The sequence below is a fragment of the Amblyomma americanum genome, chromosome 1 (genome assembly GCF_052857255.1).
Source record: "Amblyomma americanum isolate KBUSLIRL-KWMA chromosome 1, ASM5285725v1, whole genome shotgun sequence".
Classification (NCBI taxonomy): domain Eukaryota; kingdom Metazoa; phylum Arthropoda; class Arachnida; order Ixodida; family Ixodidae; genus Amblyomma; species Amblyomma americanum.
This window is the reverse complement of record NC_135497.1, coordinates 554,053,128-554,073,092: the sequence shown is the minus strand read 5'-3', so window position 1 is coordinate 554,073,092 and position 19,965 is coordinate 554,053,128. Positions and strand designations below refer to the sequence as shown.

At 55.5% G+C, this 19,965-nt stretch overlaps 1 protein-coding gene across 1 annotated transcript in view; it reads left to right on the top strand.

Annotated features, from left to right (window-relative positions):
• LOC144129808 (uncharacterized) overlaps positions 1–2,331 on the top strand; it is a 20,240-nt gene extending 17,909 nt beyond the window's left edge. Inside the window, exon 5 of the mRNA XM_077663880.1 lies at positions 2,273–2,331. Coding sequence (XP_077520006.1) covers positions 2,273–2,331 — 59 coding nt within the window. The remainder of the gene's footprint in view (positions 1–2,272) is intronic.
• Positions 2,332–19,965: the final 17,634 nt, after the last annotated feature.

The window sequence follows — 19,965 nt, the reverse complement described above, 5'->3', positions numbered from 1 at the left end:
CGTCAACAAATGAGCTGAAGATTGTTTTTGACATAAATAATAAAACATGGGATAGAAAAATCTGAAAAATATATCATTTTTTTGAGTACTGGCCAATACTGAGTTGCTGGTAAAAGCGACAACTGTGATGCGAGCAAATTTCTTGCGAGAACAACCTTGGCCCGCCGTTGCGGTCCGGCTCGCTTGGCGTCCGCCAGCTCCAGTGCCGAAGGCGTCGTGCAAATCGACCATATTTTTAGTTTATTGCGAGATGTAGCTGTTGACAGCACAGTGATATCAAAAGTGCGCCATTATTACAGCGCAGGCGACTTCTGAAGCGCTGTGCGCTGCTGTATCGATGCGAAACAGGCTATAGGCCTAGCGGCGACCAGGGCAGCCGGGCGCAGTTCGTAGCGCGGCGTTCACGCGGGTGGTGCTGTAGCCTAAAGCTCGCTACTTGCACATGCATGCTTTGTCGCTGCTCGACGATAGCAGGCAGTCTTTCTGATAACATAGATGTTTTGCCTTTTCCGGTGCGAACTTCAAAGCGTGACACCGGCCGCGGGCGGCGCTTGAGCCGAGCTGCCCATCGATGCTTGCCGATCGGTGTTTCCCTGCTTGCAGTGGGGCGGCAGTTCGCAAGCGGCGACCAGCGCGGCGCACCGACGAAGTTTTCGCACATGTCTCTCCTGCTTTAGTTTTTGCATATGTTCGGTTTAGGGAAACTGGACCAGTGCCGGATTACGGTGGATACAATCGATACTACCGGTAAGGATACATCGACAGGGTAGCCGGCGACAACTCGGAAAGTTCCCGCACCGTAAAATCGAATGGTTGTGAGCAGTCGCAGCAGCAGCGGCACGGGGCAACCTCGTCCGTTAGGCCAGCGATGCAGCGGCAGCACAGGCAAGAGTTGCAGCACGGCAGGCTTCGATAAGCGGTACCTCGCGAGAAGCTCATCGTCGAACAGCTCCATCGGGTACTGGCGATCCCTCAGCACTCGCCGTGCCGGCTTCGCACGATGGGGCACCTGCTCGATTTTTGCCATTAACTCCGTGAATTTTATAAATCGGAAAAGCGGTCGTCGATCGTACTCGGTTGCCATGTTGAATTGACGAAAGGAGCTGCTAAAGTTAGGCTAGGGGCTACCTTTGCGAACGCGCCCTTTCCGAGGCCGAAAGGGCGGCTAAAGGTGCAGTTTAAGGGCCAGGTTGGTTTCTGAAACCCGGAAAGGAGCCGTAAAGGTAAGGACCTCGAAATGGAAGGTAAAGGTCGGTTTGTGAATACGGGGGTGAATGTTTCCTTCGTAGCTCGCTCCGCGGAAGGGGGAAAAAACGCGCGCACAAGATCCCGATAACAGCGCTAAGCTGCTGCCCACAATCGTAGCACAGTTCCAGCAGTAAACACGATCGGCGTGCAAAACAACCACCGGCTGCATTACTTCGCACAAAATAACATTTGCTTTTCGCTCTTAGCAACCATAATCTCCGGACACAGAGTATTTGTACTTCAGTAAACACTCAACCCGATGTGTCACCGAATATCAAGCTCTTCCAACACGCCGGCCTTCTTGCGACACAGTCGGCTTAGAAGGTATATGGCGGTGGCCGCTCAGTGTTGCCAGTCAAATCCCGACCTTTGCGGTACCCTGAAATTTTTTCCAGTGACTCTAATACAAGATTTCCCGGCGCGCCCCCTGTCTCCATGTGCATGGTCAGGTGCTCGTCGCACGCTCGTTGTTGTGTGCCGCGTTCCGCAGTGGTGCCCCGCAAGAGAAATGAGGAGGAGACTGCGAGGGAGACTCAAGGAAAACAAGACATTTCTATTCACACTTAATTAAATCATGAAGCAAATGAAACATTGTGCAAGGTAAGAAATGACGAGGGAAGTCCTCCCGATGAGTAGTAGTAGTAAGCGGTGTAATAGAAGAGGAAAGGAAATATACACGGGCCTGTGACTGATTAGTTGTCACCACCACCACTGCTGGCGTGCGGATAGGGAGGAGAATAGGTAAAGGGGGAGAGGAAGGGGAGAAAGAGAGTATAGGGACGATGGAGGCGCCGTCGCAGTCATCAGCTGTCATGGACTAGCAGTAGCTGTTCAGGCCCGTGTCCCCCAAGAAGGTAAGGAGAGACTGGAAGGCCTTGGAAGCGTTGGGGCCGGTGGGGAAGAGGAGGGCACTGGCCGTATCCGAAGGAAGTCCCAGGGCCCTGTAGCTTGAAGCCAGTTTTGCCTGGTGGACGACAAAGGCGGGGCATTCGTGTGGTCTGTCGTCTCCTCCGGGTGGCCGCAGCGGGAGCAGTCCGCAGAGGGGGCCAAACCCTTTCGGTAGAGCCTAGCCCCGGTCCATGAGCAGTCCACACGGAGCCGAGGAGGAGGGACCTCTGCCGTCTTGGGATATCCTTGTCTGGCAGTAGTTGTGGGGGTGTCCTTTGGGCAACCTTGGGTCGGGGTGCTCCAGTACAATCTACCGCTCTATGATAGCTCGGCAGCATCCAGGGGCACCACTGCAGTGCAGAAGGGTGTAGAGACTCCATGAGCTGTCTTGGCCAGGGCATCAATAGCCTCATTGCCCGGGACTCCGACGTGGCTGGAGATCTAGGCGAGGGAGATGCAGCAGCCGCGGGAGCAGATGCCGTTGATCCTGGCGGCCAGCTTGCGGACAATGGGGAGCCGGCCCCGTGGCTCTTGCAGGAGCTGGAGGGCCACCCTGGAGTCACACAGGATGGCTGCGAACTGCATGGCGGAATGGGAGTCCAGGATGTCGGCAGCCAGATGGAAGGCCGCCAGCTCTGGTGCGGTGGAACTGGCCACGAACGGGAGCCTGGCTTGCCTGTTCTGCCAACGAATTGGAAATGGAGGCAGCAGCAGCAGATAGAAAGGCTCCCATTAGGACCGAACCGTTTGTGAACAGCTGAGTGCAGCCAGCCAGGTTCTCTTCCAGGGTTGCCGCTGCCTCCTGGCGGAGGCCGACTGCTGGGGTGAGACGCTTTGGCCTTGTCCCCATGCTGGCAAGAGAACCCGGAACCGTTGGCCCAGGTCTGCTCGTGGAGGGGGAGGTAGGCGCTCTGGTTGCTCTCCCAACAGCTGCTCGAGTGCCAGGGAAATCTTCCCCATGCGTGAATGGGGATGGCTGAGGAGGCGCTCAAGGAGGGGCCGTCCGTCCGGGGCGAGGTGGAGTCGCCCAATATGACGGAGTGATGCCCGTTGGGCCTGCAGTTCCATGGGCCACACCCCCGCCTCTGCAAATGTGGCAGGGGCCTGGGAGCCACGGGGAAGTCCCAGGCACAGACGGATAGCAGCGCTCAATGGTTAGCTGCTGGCTGGTGATCATTTGGATGAGCGGGAGGGTGTCCAGGAACTGGGCCCCAGCCATGGCTTGGAAGAAACGAAGCTCCATTTGTGGGGTGATGCCCTTAGCTTCATCCAGGAGCCTCCGGATGGCGCCACGGACCATGGCTGCCTGCCTGCAGAAGGCCTTGACAGCTGGCTGCCAAGTGAGGTGGCGGTCGATCAGGAGGCCCAGGTAGCGGCAGGAATGCCGCCATGTGGGCTACCGGCCTGCGATGCTGAGGCAAGTCTTCCTCGGGCGTGCTTCTGGCCGAGTGTTGAGTAGCATGGCCTCGGACTTGGTGGGGGAGAGCTGCAGGCCCACCCGTTCCAGGTAGGAGCTGACCCTGGTGATGGCCCGCTGCACTTCCCTGATGACCTGAACCCTCTGGCGCCGTGGTCCGTGGCGGCAAAGAGCAATGTCATCAGTGTAGGTGGCAATGCGTACGGGGAGTCTTGGGGCCTCAGAAAGGCAGCGGTGTAGCTGCGCCATCACCAGGTTGAAGAGCGTGGGGCTCAGCACGCTGCCCATAGGGACCCCTCTCGTGAGGAGGTGGGGGGCGCTGGTAGCGCCTCCCGCCCGGACGCAGCTTGTGCGGTCTCTCGGGAAACCCTGGATGTACCTCCGTTGGTTACCGGGGATACGAAGGCAGTCCACAGCATCGAGGCCTAATGAGTGACATTGTCAAATGCCCTCTTCACGTCCAGGAGTGTCAGGCAGATGACGTGGCGAGAGTGATGTGCCTGCTCGAGGCTGGACACGATGTCCGATATGGCATCAGCAGTGCAGCGGTGACTCCGGAAGCCAGACTGCTGCTTGGGCAGGAAGCCTGCGACCACAGCGATCCACTGCACCCTGCCCAAAGCCATGTATTTCAGGAGCTTTCCTGGGGCCGATGTTAGCGAGACAGGCCTCTATGACTTCAGGTCAGCAGGTGGCTTGCCAGCTTTGAGGACCGGGACCACCAGGGCTATGCGCCAGGCCTCAGGTAGGCAGCCTGTTGTCCAGACCTCATTGTATGTCTGGAGCAGGCTTGTCTGCATGGCGTCATCCAAGTGCCGGAGCATCTGGTAGATGATGCCATTTGGGTCAGGAGCGCTGCGGCGATTAGAATGGAGCAGAGCAGAGGTGAGTTCTACCCTCGTGAGAGCAATGGAGCAGATGGCCGTGATGTCAGCAGCATGTTGTCTGCCGGCCACCTGGCTGCTGTTCCGCCTGGGGTAGAGACCATAAGGAGGGGGCTCCCGAGGGAGGAGGGCCTCTGCCAGCTTTTCAGCCAGCTGTTGGTAGGAGAGTCCACCAGCCAATGCGATGGTCAGCTAGGGGGCCCACTGCAAGGGAGGCTCCAGGAGCGACCGGAACAGATGCCAGGCCCTGGCCATCCCCTGGCGGTCACCACGGAAGCAGAGATCCCTTCCCATGACTCTCTGCGGCATCGGTTGTGGGTCCAACGGCAGGTCGCATCCAGCCGGTTGTGTTCAGTCCAATGCTCCAAGGCCTGTCTGTGCGAAGGGCCCTCCACTCTGCCCGGCGCCGTTGTGCTCTCAGTTGGCGAAGGTAGAGATCCGGGACGGGCTGATTAGGGGGAACCTCAAAGCAGACCGTGGCCGCCTTAGAACACCGAGCCACATGGATTAGGATGTCGTCCTGCATTGGGCAACTGCGGAGGAGGTCCCGGAACTTGTCCCAGTGGACAACCTTGCATCTCCGTCCATACACTTTCTTGTCCAGTTTAGGAGCCAGAGTAATATGGAAGTGGTCCGAACCCCAAGCGTCCGACGAGGGGTGCCATCCATAAACACATCGCGACGATCCAATGGAGAGGTCAATGCATGTGCGGACGCCCCCTCGACGGACAAACGTTGGGACCTCAGTGTTCAAGACATGCAGCCCAGTGCTGCAAAGAGCCGCAACTAGGTCACGGCCACGATGGTGCGCCCTGCGGGATCCCCATCGCGGGTGTGCCACGTTGAAGTCCCCGCCGAGCAGAGTCGCCGCCAATGAGACTGACCAGCTGAGGCAAGGATTCGGCATCCCAATGGGTCCGGGGACGCACGTATACACTTGTCATAGCTGTGTCAACTCGACCCAGCCTGACCCTCACCTATAAGAACTCCATGGGGGCCACAACCACATCACTCACCAAAATCTCTGCCTGGGCCAGAGTCTTGCAGACGAAGATGGCTGCCCGGGAGGGTCCGCGAGGATGGCTGTCCTCCAAGCATGGGTCTGCCAAACAGAAGGGCTGCTGGCAGGAGGACCTGCTGTCATAGCCGATGAGGCCAGGCAGGTGAAGCTTTCCCCGCTGTAGATAAACCTCCTGGAGGGCCAGGACGTCATATTCTTCCAGCCGGAGGCGGTCGTGAAGCTCGGAGAGATGGGGACGGAGCGCACGGCAGTTCCACTGGAGGACCCGTGGTCTGGCGGTCATCCGTGCAAGGCTAGCCATGGGGGTTTGCCTGCTGCTGCTGGGCCTGCGCTACGCTCGGTGGTGGTTGGCTGGTTACTGGGAAGAGCTGCGTGACAGTTTGGAGTGTTGCATCCAAGGTCCGCGTCAGCTGTTCCAGCTGGCCGCTCGGGGGGGGGGGGGGGGGGGTAGGTGGTAAGCCGGCCTGGGAAGGGAAGGTCCTAGGCCACGTCTTGGGGCTGCGGGCTGCAGGGCCTGTGGGGGTGGCCTGGGGGAGTCAGCTCTTGATTGCCTGGTGGCCTGGGCATAAGATTTCCTTCCTGTCCGGAGGTTCGACCGGATGGCCCTCCGTGACTCAAGCTACGCAGCGGCTGCAACTGCTGCTGCCACGCGTCATTCCTCCTGCCATCGGGGGCAGGCAGGGTTGTCAGCTGGATGGCCTCCGCCGCAGTTCGTGCACCGTGGAGCAGAGGCATCACAGGCACCGGTCCCGTGGTGGCAACCGCAGTGGCGGGCAGCGCCTGGGATGTGTACAGCTGGTCGTCACGTGAATCGAGGGCGGTCGCAGCGACTGCACTGGATAGGGCACGGCAGGGCTGGCCGTACTGGCAGTCGGAGCTTGTAGAGCGCCACATGGGATGGTGGTTTTGACACCGTAAAGCGGAATCTTCAGGGTGGTGCCCTGGACGCGCCGTACTCCAAGGATGGGCCACTGGGGCCTCCAGGGCTGAAGGCAGCTCAGCCTCCCCCACATCAGCAGGAACACAATGGCCAAAGCCCATGAAGGTACCCTTGTCTGCAGCTGGCCGTGGTCGTACCTCCATCCCAACGAGGCAGCGGACGTCAAGGAGAGCTCCCAAGGCCTCAGGGGTGACTGCATCCACGTCCACAATGTTCCGTGAGGGGTTGACACGCACGGAGGCAACAACACCTGGTGTGGTGGACAGCTCCGCTGCAACCTGGAACTTGCAGCGGTGTTGGAAGGTGTTGCCCTTTCCTCGGGGCCGGAAGAGGACAGTCCCCATCAGGTTGTTCTACTGTCTCAGGAGGGAGAGGGGACGGCGTGGCCGACGACGGCGCCCACGTGGGCTCCTTTAGTATCCACCCCTCCTCCTCAGGGTTCCACTTCTGTAGAATTGGGTAATGCCTCAGGTGTGAGGGTGCTGGGAGGCAGATCCAAGGTGGGCTCCACTGGGTGGTCCCCGGATTGTTGTTCCGTGGTCACAAGATCATCCTCCATGGCACCAGGTGAACTGGAGTCGTGGGGCACGAGGGGGTAGAAGAAGATGTGGGGGGCAGGCCCAGAAGTTGAAGCTTGTTTGCTCCAGGGGATGGAAAGCCTCCTGTAGAGGCCCAGGAGTTGGAGTCTGACTGGGGGCTGGAACTGGTTTTGAAGAAGGAGGGGGGTGGCCGCCCTCTTGCCGTTGGGCTTCTTGCATGGAGGCAAAAGGAGTCGGCTCCGATGTCTTCAGAAAGGCAGCCGCCGCCCTCGAGCGCAGCCTGGTCAGAGCAGGGGAGCAGTGGGAGGATGTGGCAAAGGAGACGGGCTGTGGGACCTGGGCGGCTTAGAGGCCGCATCTAGCAGCCGGCGTCCCTGTTGATGTTCCGCTCGCCAGGAGGAGCTGGACACTCGCCTCCAGGTGTCCGCAGGAACATGCGTGGATCTCAATCCACGCTGGCGCTGTGGCGGGAGGCGCTGATGTCCGCAGGGGCAGTCTGGTCTAAAGTCCCTTGATAATTTCATATTATCAAGGGGCTTTAATCTGGTCAGGGCTCGCGGCAGCCTCCATGGCTGCAGGAGAAGCGTGGCTGCGCTGCAGACAGCGGGTACCCGCGAAGGTGCAGGGAGTGCCGAGCGCTGGCGCGGCCTGGGGAGGTTGCTGGGCAACTGACAGGCCACGGAGAACAGGGGGCTCCGCGAGCGTCGCGCGGACCGCAGGGAGACGCCGGCGCGGCAGCCAGTAGGAGGGCGCCTAGGCAGGGGGAAGCGATGATGACGATGATGATGGCTATCCCTTTGTATCGAGAGATCAACGGCACGAAAAACCGGATCAAGCCAAGAAGGTAACAAAAATAAAGATTAAAGAATAAAAACTCCTAGCACACGCCCGTGGCACGTTTTGGACTCCCTGAGCCTTAAGGAGCGTGACCGTGCCGTGTGCCCCACCAGTGTTCCAAGCGCCGCTTGGTTCGCTCAACCAGCTTCCGTTGCGGTGGCTCGTCCGGTCGGCGAAAACCGAGTGCCATCGCTAGTGCACCGAGGCTGTTGGATCCGCTGATCGCGTCAGGTGGTATGGGTCCAACTAAGGAATTGTCTTGTGCATCCGAAACCGACGGGTGTAGGCCTGCACATTCCAGCACGATATGCTCGATGGTTTCCTCAGCGCCTCCGCAAAGTTCACACGTCGTGTTCATACCCTCCGTGTACTTTGCTCGAAGGCATAAGGTGCGAAGCACACCGCTCCTAGCTTCGCTCAACAGTCCACTGCCCCTAGTGTTGTCATATAGGGGCTCCTTTTCGTCCTTTGATTTCCCTTGTTGGCAAAAGTCCAGGGCTGGCTTCTCGCAGGCCGTTTGCTGCCAACGACGCTGCTCCTCGCATCGCACTCACTTGCTCTCGTATTTTCTGCCGTCCGTTGGGTTGAAAACTTGACGTAAGTGGAAGGGGGGTACCACTCCGTATTTATCCGCCTGACGGGTCCACTTGCGACGGGCCCACTTGTGGGTGCAACGGGCCCACTTGGTGTTGTCCCACTTCAGGTGAACATACTTGAACACTTCCCGCGCCCAGCCGCTGTCCTGCATTTCGCTAAGGCGGCGCTCGAAGGTCAGCCTGGCTACGGCTTTCCGTGCCTCAAAGGAGGACCACCCCAGATCACCCTGTGCCGCCTCGTTCGGCATACTGCCGTGAGCTCCAATGTCCAAAGGTCACACCTCTCTCTGTCGCGTCTCCAAAACTTGGCGAGTCACGGACGATAAACAGACGACTGCATTCCCGAAAGTAAGGCCTGGTGACCGCCACTGCCTTCCATAGCGATCGGGTGATTTCAAAGCGGTTTAAAGCTCATAGTGCCCGTGAGTTCAGGAAAACCCGTCGTCCGATGGCCTTCGTGCGGAGTCGCTTCTCGAATAATAATAATTGGTTTTCTGGGGAAAGGAAATGGCGCAGTATCTGTCTCATATATCGTTGGACACCTGAACCGCGCCGTAAGGGAAGGGATGAGGGAGGGAGTGAAAGAAGAAAGAGAAATAGGTGCCGTAGTGGAGGGCTCCGGCATAATTTCGACCACCTGGGGATCTTTAACGTGCACTGACATCGCACAGCACACGGGCGGCTTAGCGTTTTTCCTCCACAAAAACGCAGCCGCCGCGGTCGGGTTCGAACCCGGGAACTCCGGATCAGTAGTCGAGCGCCCTAACCACTGAGCCACCGCGGCGGGTCGCTTCTCGAAGTCCTGTACATAGTTTCGGCCCGCCGATATTTCTATTACCAGGTATCTGTAGGACGGCAACCAAAGGACACTGCTGTTCTGAAGATGCTGGGGTGGGGTCTCTTGTCCACTGTCCTCGGACGCATACGGCTGGAACCTAACTGGTGCAGACTTCGCGACGTTGAAGCAGAACCCGAGGTCATCTCCCTCAGATGAACACATGTCGAGGAGGCTCTGGAGATCTCCCACGCTGTCCGCAAGCAGTACTATATCGTCTGCGTACAGGAGGGCTGGCAGCCTTCGAGTACGAGTGGCGCCATCCTCCATGTAGGTGAGGTTGAAACCTACGCCACTCTCAACAAGGCGCCGCTCTAGCTCCGGTATAAACAACATGAACAGGATCGGCGACATGGCAGCCCTGGCGCTGTCCCCTAGACAAGTCGATTGGCATGGTGTTTGAGGCCCCCAGTAGCCACAGCCTGGGTTTCAGTGTATAAGACCTTCAACAAGTGTAGTAGGGGTTCCGGGATAGCCTATGCCTCCAGGACCTCCCACAGTCGATTGTGTTTCACTGAGTCATATGCCTGTACTATATCCAGAAAGCCCAGCACAACCTCTCGCTTCTGTTTGGCGGCAATCTCAATGGAAGACGTCACAACGAAAAGGTTGTCTTGCAGTCGGCGATTGGGTCGAAAAGTTCGCCCAGAATTTGAGCACCTTCCGTCCACCTCTGTATGCGAGCTCGCAGAATGTGGAAAAACAAGCGATACAAAGCGGACGTTACTGCAATAGATCTATAACTTCTCAAGAGGGCCTTGTCTCCTCCTCTCTTTTTAGGGCCAGCTGTATCCGTGAACACCGCCACCCTGGTGGAGCAGTGCCCGTGGTCATTATATCGTGCAAGCGTCCCTGAGCTGGTCCCGTGTTCTTTTCTCCTTTTTCATTAAAAATGGTATGCCCTCCAGCCCTGCTGCTGCCGAGCTTCCCGCCATGTGCTGCAGTGCCCGCTTCAGCTCTCCTGTGACTGTGTCACATCCAGATCCGGCAGGTGGGCTTGTGGGTAGTAGTGCTGCACTATCATGGCTTATCGGGGATTGGAACTGGTGGGCCATATGTGTTTCAATGCAGCCCAGGCAGGCTGCTTCCTCGTACTCCTCCCCTGTGGTTGGTTCTCGTAGGGTCACCATGTCAGTTTAGCCGCTGGCTGAAGGGTGTGGATATACCGCCAGAATTTCGCTGGGCCACCTCTACCAGCTGATTTAATTTCATGGAAGAGCTTTCTGCTAACTGTCAGCACCTTCTGTTGTACCAAAGCTTTTTCGCTTCAAGGTATGGCTCCCACAGCTTATCTATCATTTCAGGTGTGCCCCGCAGTGTGGCATGTCGAAGCTCTCTGTATACAAGCAGCTTTACGTTGCTTTAAGGCATTGGACACCTCTTTGTCCCACCATGCTTTAGGTCTATGTCTTCTGCAGTACTTGTGGATTGACCGGCTAGCTTTTACTGAAGCTATTGCCTTTTTTATCCAGAGTTCAAAGTCTTTATATGATTGCACATCTACACCCTCAGCTTCGCTGTCTAGCAGTGCCACAATGTCTTCAATTTCTGCCGGTGTCAAATTATTCCGATGTTCTGGGTATGCCATGTCAACAAGTGTATGTCCCTCCCTTCCAAATGACAGCACAAAAATGTGGTCGTTTCCGATGCTTTGGAAGCCTGCTTCATCAATCACCATCTCTAGAAGCTGAGGCAGAAGGGCATGTGCTATTAAGCAGCAGTCTATGCTGCTGGTCTTCTAGTGCATAGTCCAAGTTGTCTTCCCCCTACACTTGCCTGTGGTATTGACAACCACTAAGTCCTGTCTATGGGACCAGTCCAGGAGCAATCTGCCCATCTGTCCGTCATGCCATCCAGATCCTCGATTTGGGCATTGAAGTCACCTACAATAAACACTGGCATATTGTTCATGGCAGCCATATCGGTCTCTACGCACCTCAGAGTACCAGTTTTTCTAATACGCCCCCTGTCCTGTCCACAGGTAAACCAGGCCCGGTGTTGTCTTGCGGGTGCCCAAATTTCCTGTCAGCCACATGAGTTCCTGGCATGTCCCTGGAATCCTCTCCCAATCGGAACCAACACTGTAGAGAAAGCCTAGGCCACCACCCCTCTTTTCTTCATCCAGGCGGTTTAAGCCTTCCCATATATAGCCTTTGTTTTGTGGTGGGGTTTCTTTATTGCGTAGATCTGTTTCGACAAGCCCTGCGACTATTATTTCTTGCTTCTTCAGATTGTTCCAAAGTTCTTCCCACCTTTGCTCCCGTCGACCCCCTTGCATATTTAGGTAGAAAATCCTTCGTCTGTTACTTATGCCTCTGCTCCATCGTTTTCTCTTTTTTCGCTGTGCGTTAAGTTTAGTAACATCACCTGTATCCCCTACAGTGCCTACTACCAACCTCCATCCTTTTCCCCTGCTCACTGTGCTGCTCAGCATTGCGTTCTTCTAGGGGTTGCCCCCCCCCCCCCCCCCCCACCCCGAACCTGTTCCTCCCTTTAAATCGGTTTGGTGAGCCACGGTCGGTCTAGAGAAAAGCGCGCTTTTCTTCTTACGGCTTCCGCAATGGGGTCTGTTTCCGCCTCCCGCCGCACCTCGGTGGGGTCGCCATTCCCCCATCGCCCTTCACGCGGAAGGAGAACGCACGCTCGGTTCCAGTTCGACCCACATCAGTGGTAACCGTCAAGCCCTTATATTTTACCTCTTACGCTTTACGCAAAGACCGCATAGTCAGCGCCTTTGCCATGAGAGAAATCTGAAACAATAACGGATTAACGTTTGCGCACTCTCTCCTTTAGCCCGACTGTGTATGGTCGAATGCATGCTTCGAGCACGTACAGAAGTCACGCGTTCTACCCTTATATTTGGCTAAAAAGCAAGGCTATCAGCCTGCAGTTCGTGTTCCGAGAGGTAGTGTGTAGAACGATATGCGACGTGTAACACTTGGATGGCAAATTTCAAAGAGTAAATGATTCTGCAGCGTAAATATATACAGTTGTAGCTCCTGAAATTTCAAGCGCAGCTTCTTTAATTTTGCACAACAGCAGCAATAATAATGCACGGTGCCCCCCCCCCCCCCCTCCCTCTGGGAAAATGCCTCATGTCTTTCGAGAAAGGAACGGTTATAGACGGAACCCAACCCTGGCCGCAGGAGCAGAGCACGTTAAACACACGCACGCGACTTCTAAGATGTCCTCTTGGAAAGACATTTTGAAGTTTGGCGGCGTCTCACGACTGCCCGTCCCAACCGATGACAACGCAAAAATTAAGTCCGTTGTTGACAGTAACTGCAAGCACCAATTAACTGCCAGCAAAGCAAAATTAGTTCGGAACTGCGCTCTGTATCAATAATATCGGCCTTCACGAGCCAACAGACTTACCTGAGAGGCGATGACTACCAACTTTGCACTATTCTCCTGCATTTCTGCAGCCTCGTGATCGCTTTCGATAAACCTCACGAGAGCATGAACTTTCCTCACGTGATTCAGGAAACGAAGTAGCACCCCAAAAAGAAGTTTTTCGCAACCTAACTGGGCTGCATTAATAAACTTCACAGCAATGCGCGTTTCATACCAGCCAGCTGAGCTTACAACGTAAGGAACTAAAAATTGAGATTTGCGATGCTTACATATTAATAACAGGTAAGTTGCCGAGCTGTTGCTCAGGGACCAATCGTGCGCGCACCCCGAAGCCGGTAGCTTGCCCCCCTTGGTTTTGTGTGTGTTAGCTGTTTGTCGGAGCTCCTCAATAAGCCGTAATCCCGGCGCCGTCGAAATGGGTTTGTTTTGAGACAAACGCGGCAGATGGCAGCAACGGCGGTTAACCGGTGTTCCTGTAGGTAGTGTTCCTGTATATGCTCCCGCAGGGGGCAGAGTTGCGCGAAGGTCCGCCGTTTTGTTCCAAGCTCTGCGGGAAAGCTGCTTCTCGTGTGGCAGGAGCCTCACGAGACAGCCGATTAGAAGTACCCCTCCTCATCTCTGTGGGGGCTTCACAATACCCCCTCAGTCGTATAACAAAGAAGACTGCCCTCAAGATGAGGAACCTCCGGCCCTATCCACCTCCCAGTGGGGGCTTCACAATGCCCCCTCAGTGGGATAACAAAGGAGACTGTGCTCAAGATGGGAGCGGCTGTCCCCCTCCCACTCATGTGTTGGGCATGAGCAGACATGGTTTGGAACAAAATACGTCAGCGTGAGCACGTGATCGCCGCTCCGTGAATAGTGTTACGAGCGGCGTGGGGAAGACAGTCGCGCAACTCTGCTCCCTGCAGCATATATAGGAACACTATTAACCGGCAGTGATGAGGCCCGTCCTTGTAAGGTTGCTCTCGGGCCGCAAGACGCGGCCGATGCGCGGACCCCTGGGGTTTCGAGAGGGGGTCGCGTGTGAATTTATGGCTTTTAACGGTGGACCGCGGGACGGGCCAGGTGCCTCGGAGCGGGCAGCAGAGGGGTGAAGGGGGGGGGGGGGGGGGGGGGGGGGAGCGCGACCAGGGCAGTGCGCGTGGTGTTCGGACTGGGTGTTCGGTTTCCCTGAGCTTCCGCTGGCGTTTTTAGTGATTTTGTGCCTGTGTGCTGTAACCAAGCGGAAATGCGCAACATCTTCGTGGAATTCGCGCGGTGCCCGCGAGACAACAATAACGTGAGCACCGGTGTACTCAGTGCTGGCTCCTTCAGTTTGAACAAAATTCTCCTGATTGGCTCCGAGAAGAGGAATTTCCTATTGGTTACAAAAAGGGTCCCCAGAATGCTGGGCGAAGGGATTTAAGCGCGAGCTTTTGGCGCGAACGGGGAGATTGGAGGGCATGTCGCCTGTGAGAGCCCGTGCAATAAAGAAATAGTGTCCCGAAGTTGTCCAGCCTGTTCCGCAACGTGTCGCCGGATCACCGAACCATCAGGAGACTTCAGGATCAACACTATCGATCGATCATCCAGCACGCATTCAAAATTAAATATAACAGTCCCTGAATTTAAGAGTATAGAGGGCATTTTACATTCAACTGCACAATCTGAGATCTTTTACAGATATTTAAACCAAATATTTTAGGCCGTTTCAGGACACGCCGAAGGTTGAACATACGTGAACAACAAAAATGGCGCTCTTTATGGTAGCTGAAGTCGCTCATTGGACATACATAATTTCTGAAAATGCGATACTCAGTATGCGTCAGTATCTGTGGCAGCATACGCAGCTTGTACTGATTGCTTCTGTTAGGTACTTGTAACATTAGTCAGGCCAGAATGACAAGAAAGCTTGCATCCAACACGAAAACTTTATTGGGCGAACTCGTGTCTCAAACAGAAAGCAGTTCAGCGGCGCAGCGATAAAACAAGTGCTCCGTCAACTAAGGTCAGAAGGACGGTCGCTCTCGACCTAGCAAAATTTAAAGGTGATAAGGAGCATGAACCATTAGACGCCTAATGTGCTTACGAAAATTTTGCACATGCATGAAGAGAAACTTGCACGTGGCTAGTAATTACAGCGAAATCTGGTGGCCTCTCGTTTGACAAACAAAAGAGGAAAGGCCGCGCGCCATTGGCTTCTAGAAGGGAACAATCCATTACAATAGTTGTTGACCCTTGCACGCACATTAGTAGTTAGTATTCTTTTGGGCTATCGATACAGGCATTTCGTTTAAGGAAGTTGTGACGTATATGAGGGTGAAAATAAGTACATTCAGGACGTTCGAAAAGCGATATCGACGTAATTATATCTCCCAGTAATCAATTTGTTTCACAGTTCAACGTTAGTGCCCATGAGTCTGACTTTCATCTCTACAAGTATCGTCTCAAGCCACCAGCTACTACGCTATCGGATTTACGGCTCACGCGTAGTAGAGAATTTTCTCCGCGATATAGTACATTTCTATGGGACGAGCGTAAAACTTTCGTTCTCCGAGTTTTCATTCTCTTCCCCTTAGGATTAACTGGTCAATTAATCACGGACCATGAGACGTACGAGAGAAATGATCAAAGCCTTTCCTTCTGGATTTAAAACCCCAAATGCTAGACATATTTCTGAGGAATGGGAGAGTGATTCCTCATTTTAAATGCTTTCATATAATTATAATTGGTTTTTGGGGAAAGGAAATGGCCCAGTATCTGTCTCATATCTCGTTGGACACCTGAACCGCGCCGTAAGGGAAGGGATAGAGGGAGTGAAAGAAGAAAGGAAGAGAGAGGTGCCGTAGTGGAGGGCTCCGGAATAATTTCGACCACCTGGGGATTTTTAACGTGCACTGACATCGCACAGCACACGGGCGCCTTAGCGTTTTGCCTCCATAAAAACGCAGCCGCCGCGGTCGGGTTCGAACCCGGGAACTCCGGATAAGTAGCCGGTGTTTTCATCGAGCAGATTGTGACGAAGAATCAGTGCACATGTGGACTGTGTTGAGGATACGAAGCTTAAGCATCTGCATTTTGTTTTCTTTGATTTCGGTGCTGCGCTCACCATTAACCAGCGGGCTACTGCGCGCCGCCAGCGGTTGGCACACTCAAAAACCTCCGTTGCGTGGGGCCGTCAGTCCGCGTTCAAGTGAAGCAGAAGGAGCGGCGAACTTGATGGTCGCAATGCCGGGAGCAGTCAGCACGTTGAAGCTTGAACAAGCGAAAAAAAAACTGGCAGCGGCTTAGCTCGGCTATACCAAGATATACGTAGCGAAAGCTAAGGCATAGCATGGTTAGCCTCGGTTAACCTTGACTGCAAGTCCAGGTTAGTCTGGTTGTCTAGCTATGTCGTCCCATTAAAGACGATACAACTGTGGTTGCGGCGCACGCGAGCTCTCCTTTTCAATCCTTCGACATGTTATCAAGCATGCAACGCAGCTGGCGAAGCGAGCGGAGGCGAGCGCAACGACGAGGAACGCGGTGTGACGTCGTACCAAACGGTGGCTGTGGCGAGCCGCGCGGTGTGACGTCTGGCGCGGCAAGCGCACAAATCACAGTAACCGTCTCACATATCTCGCTGGACACCTGAACCGCGCCGTAAAGGTAGTAGTAGAAAACATTTATTCCAAAAGGGTAGGATAGAGAGGCAAAAATACAGAGTTTGGGTGGAGTCATTATTTCAGGACCCCAATGTCCACCGCAGTTGCTCTTGCTTGGGATATCAGCCTTCGCTGCGTCGCCAAGTCAGAGCTGAGCAGGGCAGACTCCCACTGTTCCTCGGAGTGATGTTTGTCTAGTTCGGGGGGCTTGGGACCGGAGCAGCCCCATGTTACATGATATGTTGTTGGAATTCCGCAACACCAGGGGCAGATGCTGTCATATCTGTCGGGGAAGATGATGTGGTACTTGTGTAGGTTAGGAAAGGTGTTCGTCTGTAGTTGTCGCCATTCCCTCGCCGCTGCTGCCGTTAGCTTACGGTGTGGTGGGGGATAGACTTGTCTTTGTGTTCGGAGAAGGAGGAGGCGCTCGCCGTACGTAGAGGGGAGAGGTCGGGGAGGTTAGTCGCTCGGTTAGTATATCCTCGAGCTAGACTGTCCGCGGCCTCGTTACGATTGGCATGGGAGATGTCCGCTCCGGCACAGAGCAGACACCCAACAAAGGCACTCCCCAAGGCTCTATCAACTCTCCTCTCCTCTTCAATATAGCTATGATCGGCATGGCAAAAGCACTGGAGGCTATTGAAGGCATCGGCTATACTATCTACGCTGATGATACCATCTGGTCCCCCTGGGGTTCCCTTGCCGACAAAGAAAACACCCTACAAGAGGCAGTCAATTGCGTAGAAAGACAAGCAGCAAATTGCGGCTTCCGCTGGCGCACCTTACAAACCAGTACACGCGCCTGTCGCTAACGGAGTCGGGTCGCCGCCTTCTTGCTCGACTCCATATCCAACACACCCCTCCAATGGAAGACAGGTTTCGCATCCCGGAACTGTGGAGACGTGCCCTCCACGTGCGGCCTCTTCCAGCAAACATGTCACACGAAGACCATAATGGTCGGCGCCTGGCACGAGCGGAAGCGCTAGCCCGATATTATGGCAACAAAACAGGTGTCTACTACGTGGACGCCTCCGGCCCTCACCACGGGGGATGGTACACGGCCGCGGTAGTTCACAACAGCAACACAGTTAACGGCCTAACTTTCAGAGCCCGCAGTGTAACACAAGCAGAAGAGGTCGCGATTGCTCTCGCGGCCTCACATTCCAATTCAAAATACATAATCACCGACTCGCGAGGGGCCTGTCGGAACGTCGAACAAGGCTGCACTCCCTTCCTAGCCTATCGAATATACCAAAATTGCATACGGGATACGGACCCCGCACACCGTTACCTCATATAGGCCCCTGCTCATCAGGGGTTGGCAGGAAACGAGGCAGCAGACGCAGCCGCCCGCGCGCTCTCTCACCGGGCTGTTTTCTCCTCCCCATCCGATCAGGAACCCGATTTTAATCCGGTCTATACATTCAAAGATATTACAACATATTATCAAAATTGTCATCGCCTTTACCCTAGTCCACGTAAAGGCCTGAAGAAGGCGGATGAGCGGCTCCTTCTCCGCCTTCTCACCAATACATTGCTGTGCCCGGCAGCGCTAAAACATTTTGACCCCTCCTTTAGTGGCAGCTGCCCACACTGTAGTGTAGTGTCCTCTGACACCTATCACATGGTTTGGGCCTGCCCCTCCAACCCCGCTATTCCCCCCATCCCCAACCCAACCCGGGAGGACTGGGAGGCGACCCTCCTCGGCTGCCACGACTTACAGGCCCAACAAGCCTTAGTCGGGCGCGCCCGGGCGGCGGCAACCGCCACTGGGGTCCCATACTAGGGACCTCCACCTAGTACTTGTACGGATCGGTCCCTTACGGGCTGATCCAAACATACCTCCTATTCATCCGTAATAAATGTTTTCACCACCACCACCACCTGCGCACCAGACAAATCCGAAATTATCCGCATTCAGGGCTATGCCTACAAATCTCCCGGCGACATCGAGGTTTACCTCGAAGGCACGAGAATAAAGGAAGTCCCTCTTATCCGCATCCTGGGCCTTTGGCTTCAGAGCGACAGGAAAGCCAACCACACGTTACAGCGTCTCCGGACAACTGCCCTCCAGATCTCCCGCATAATTTGGCGCATCACCCGCAACCGAAAAGGCATGAGAGAGGAGGATACAATTCGACTGATACAGGCTCTAGTTATGAGCCGCCTGTCATACGGTCTCCTATTCCTACCACTTCTGGGGAATGAGCGAGACAAAGCAGACGCCATCATCTGTACCGCCTACAAACATGTGTTAAGGCGCGCTCACATTAGCGGGAAAACGCGCAACGCTGGACGTTTTCCGCGTGCCGCTTCCCGCGCAAGCCGGTTTTTCTCCCGCGGACAGCCTGCTCTGCCGTCCCGCGGAGCGATGGGTTCGGTACCTATTTTTCCCGTGCCGGTGACCAGAACAGCCAATGGGCGCCGACCGTGAACCGTGACGTCGGTCCCAGTTCAGTGACCCCGTCGGCGGAGGCGGAGGCTGCGCGCGTCCGGCCGGCCGGCCGGCTGGCCGGGCACTCGGCGGCTGCTTTGCCAGGGCGACGGGAGGGGAGCTAGCAGGGTGCGCTTTCCAGTCTTCTCTAGTGTCACGTGACTATCCCCTTCTCTTTCTGCTCGTTCGGGTCCTCCCTCAGCGCCTCCTCTCTCCACATTCCAAGACAACCGCAGCGAGAAAACGCCCGCGGGAAGCTTCCCGCTAGTGTGAGCGCGCCTTTAGGCCTCCCGATGTACACGGCCAACTGCCACCTCGAGGACCTGGGACTGACCAACACAATAGAAGAAATTCGAGAAGCCGTCCTAGCATCGCGAAAGGAACGCCTCCTCACCACCAAAGCTGGACGCGCAATCTTGGAAAGAGTGTGTTCCCCGGCTGACATACGCGCCGTCCAGGACAACCAAGACCTACCCTCAAATCTGCGAACTCGCGTGTATGTAGCTCCATTCCCGAAGAACATGCACTCGGACTCACAAAAGGGACGACGAAAGGCGCGAGTGGACTATCTGCGCCGCACACATCGACAGGCACAAAATGCTGTATACGTCGACGCAGCCGTGTACCCCGATTCAACAAACGCGGTGGCGGTCGTCTTGGACACCAATTTCAAGGAAATCGCCAGCGCCTCCCTACGAAACTGCTCTCCCACAGTAGCAGAAACTGCTGCAATTGCCCTCGCAATCCAGCACGGCGATGCTACGGGAAATGAGTTAAAAGTTATTACCGACTCCCAGTCCGCGTGTCGCCTCTTCCTCTCTGGCAGACTTCCACACTCCATCGCTCCCATTCTGACTACCCCACAAGTTAAAAATTCCACATGCAAGCACCAAATCACTTGGACTCCTGGGCACGAGGGGCTCGAGGGAAACGAGGCCGTAAAGGAATGGATAAAAGGAGGGAGGGAAAGAAAGCGCGGTTCGGGTGACCACCGAGATATGTGAGGCGCGCGTTTTGCCGTCATGTGCATCCTCAGAGTGCGGCCACGTCAAAATCGCAAGTTCGTGGCCAGTAAAGCTTTCGCTTTAAAAGCTCCGTCTTTAAGAGTGGGACGCGATAGCGTGTTGGAGCGTTGCCTAGGAGTCCACGGAACGTCATCGCCCGCTCGGCGCGGCGCCTTGCCCGCTGGACAATATTTAAGAAGAGGAAATCACGCCTGTCTCGGTGGGCACCCGAACCGGGCCATAAGGGAAAATAAAAATTGGTTTTTTGGGGAAAGGAAATGGCGCAGTATCTGTCTCACATATCGGCGGACCCCTTAACCGCCCGGCAGGGACCCCGGAACA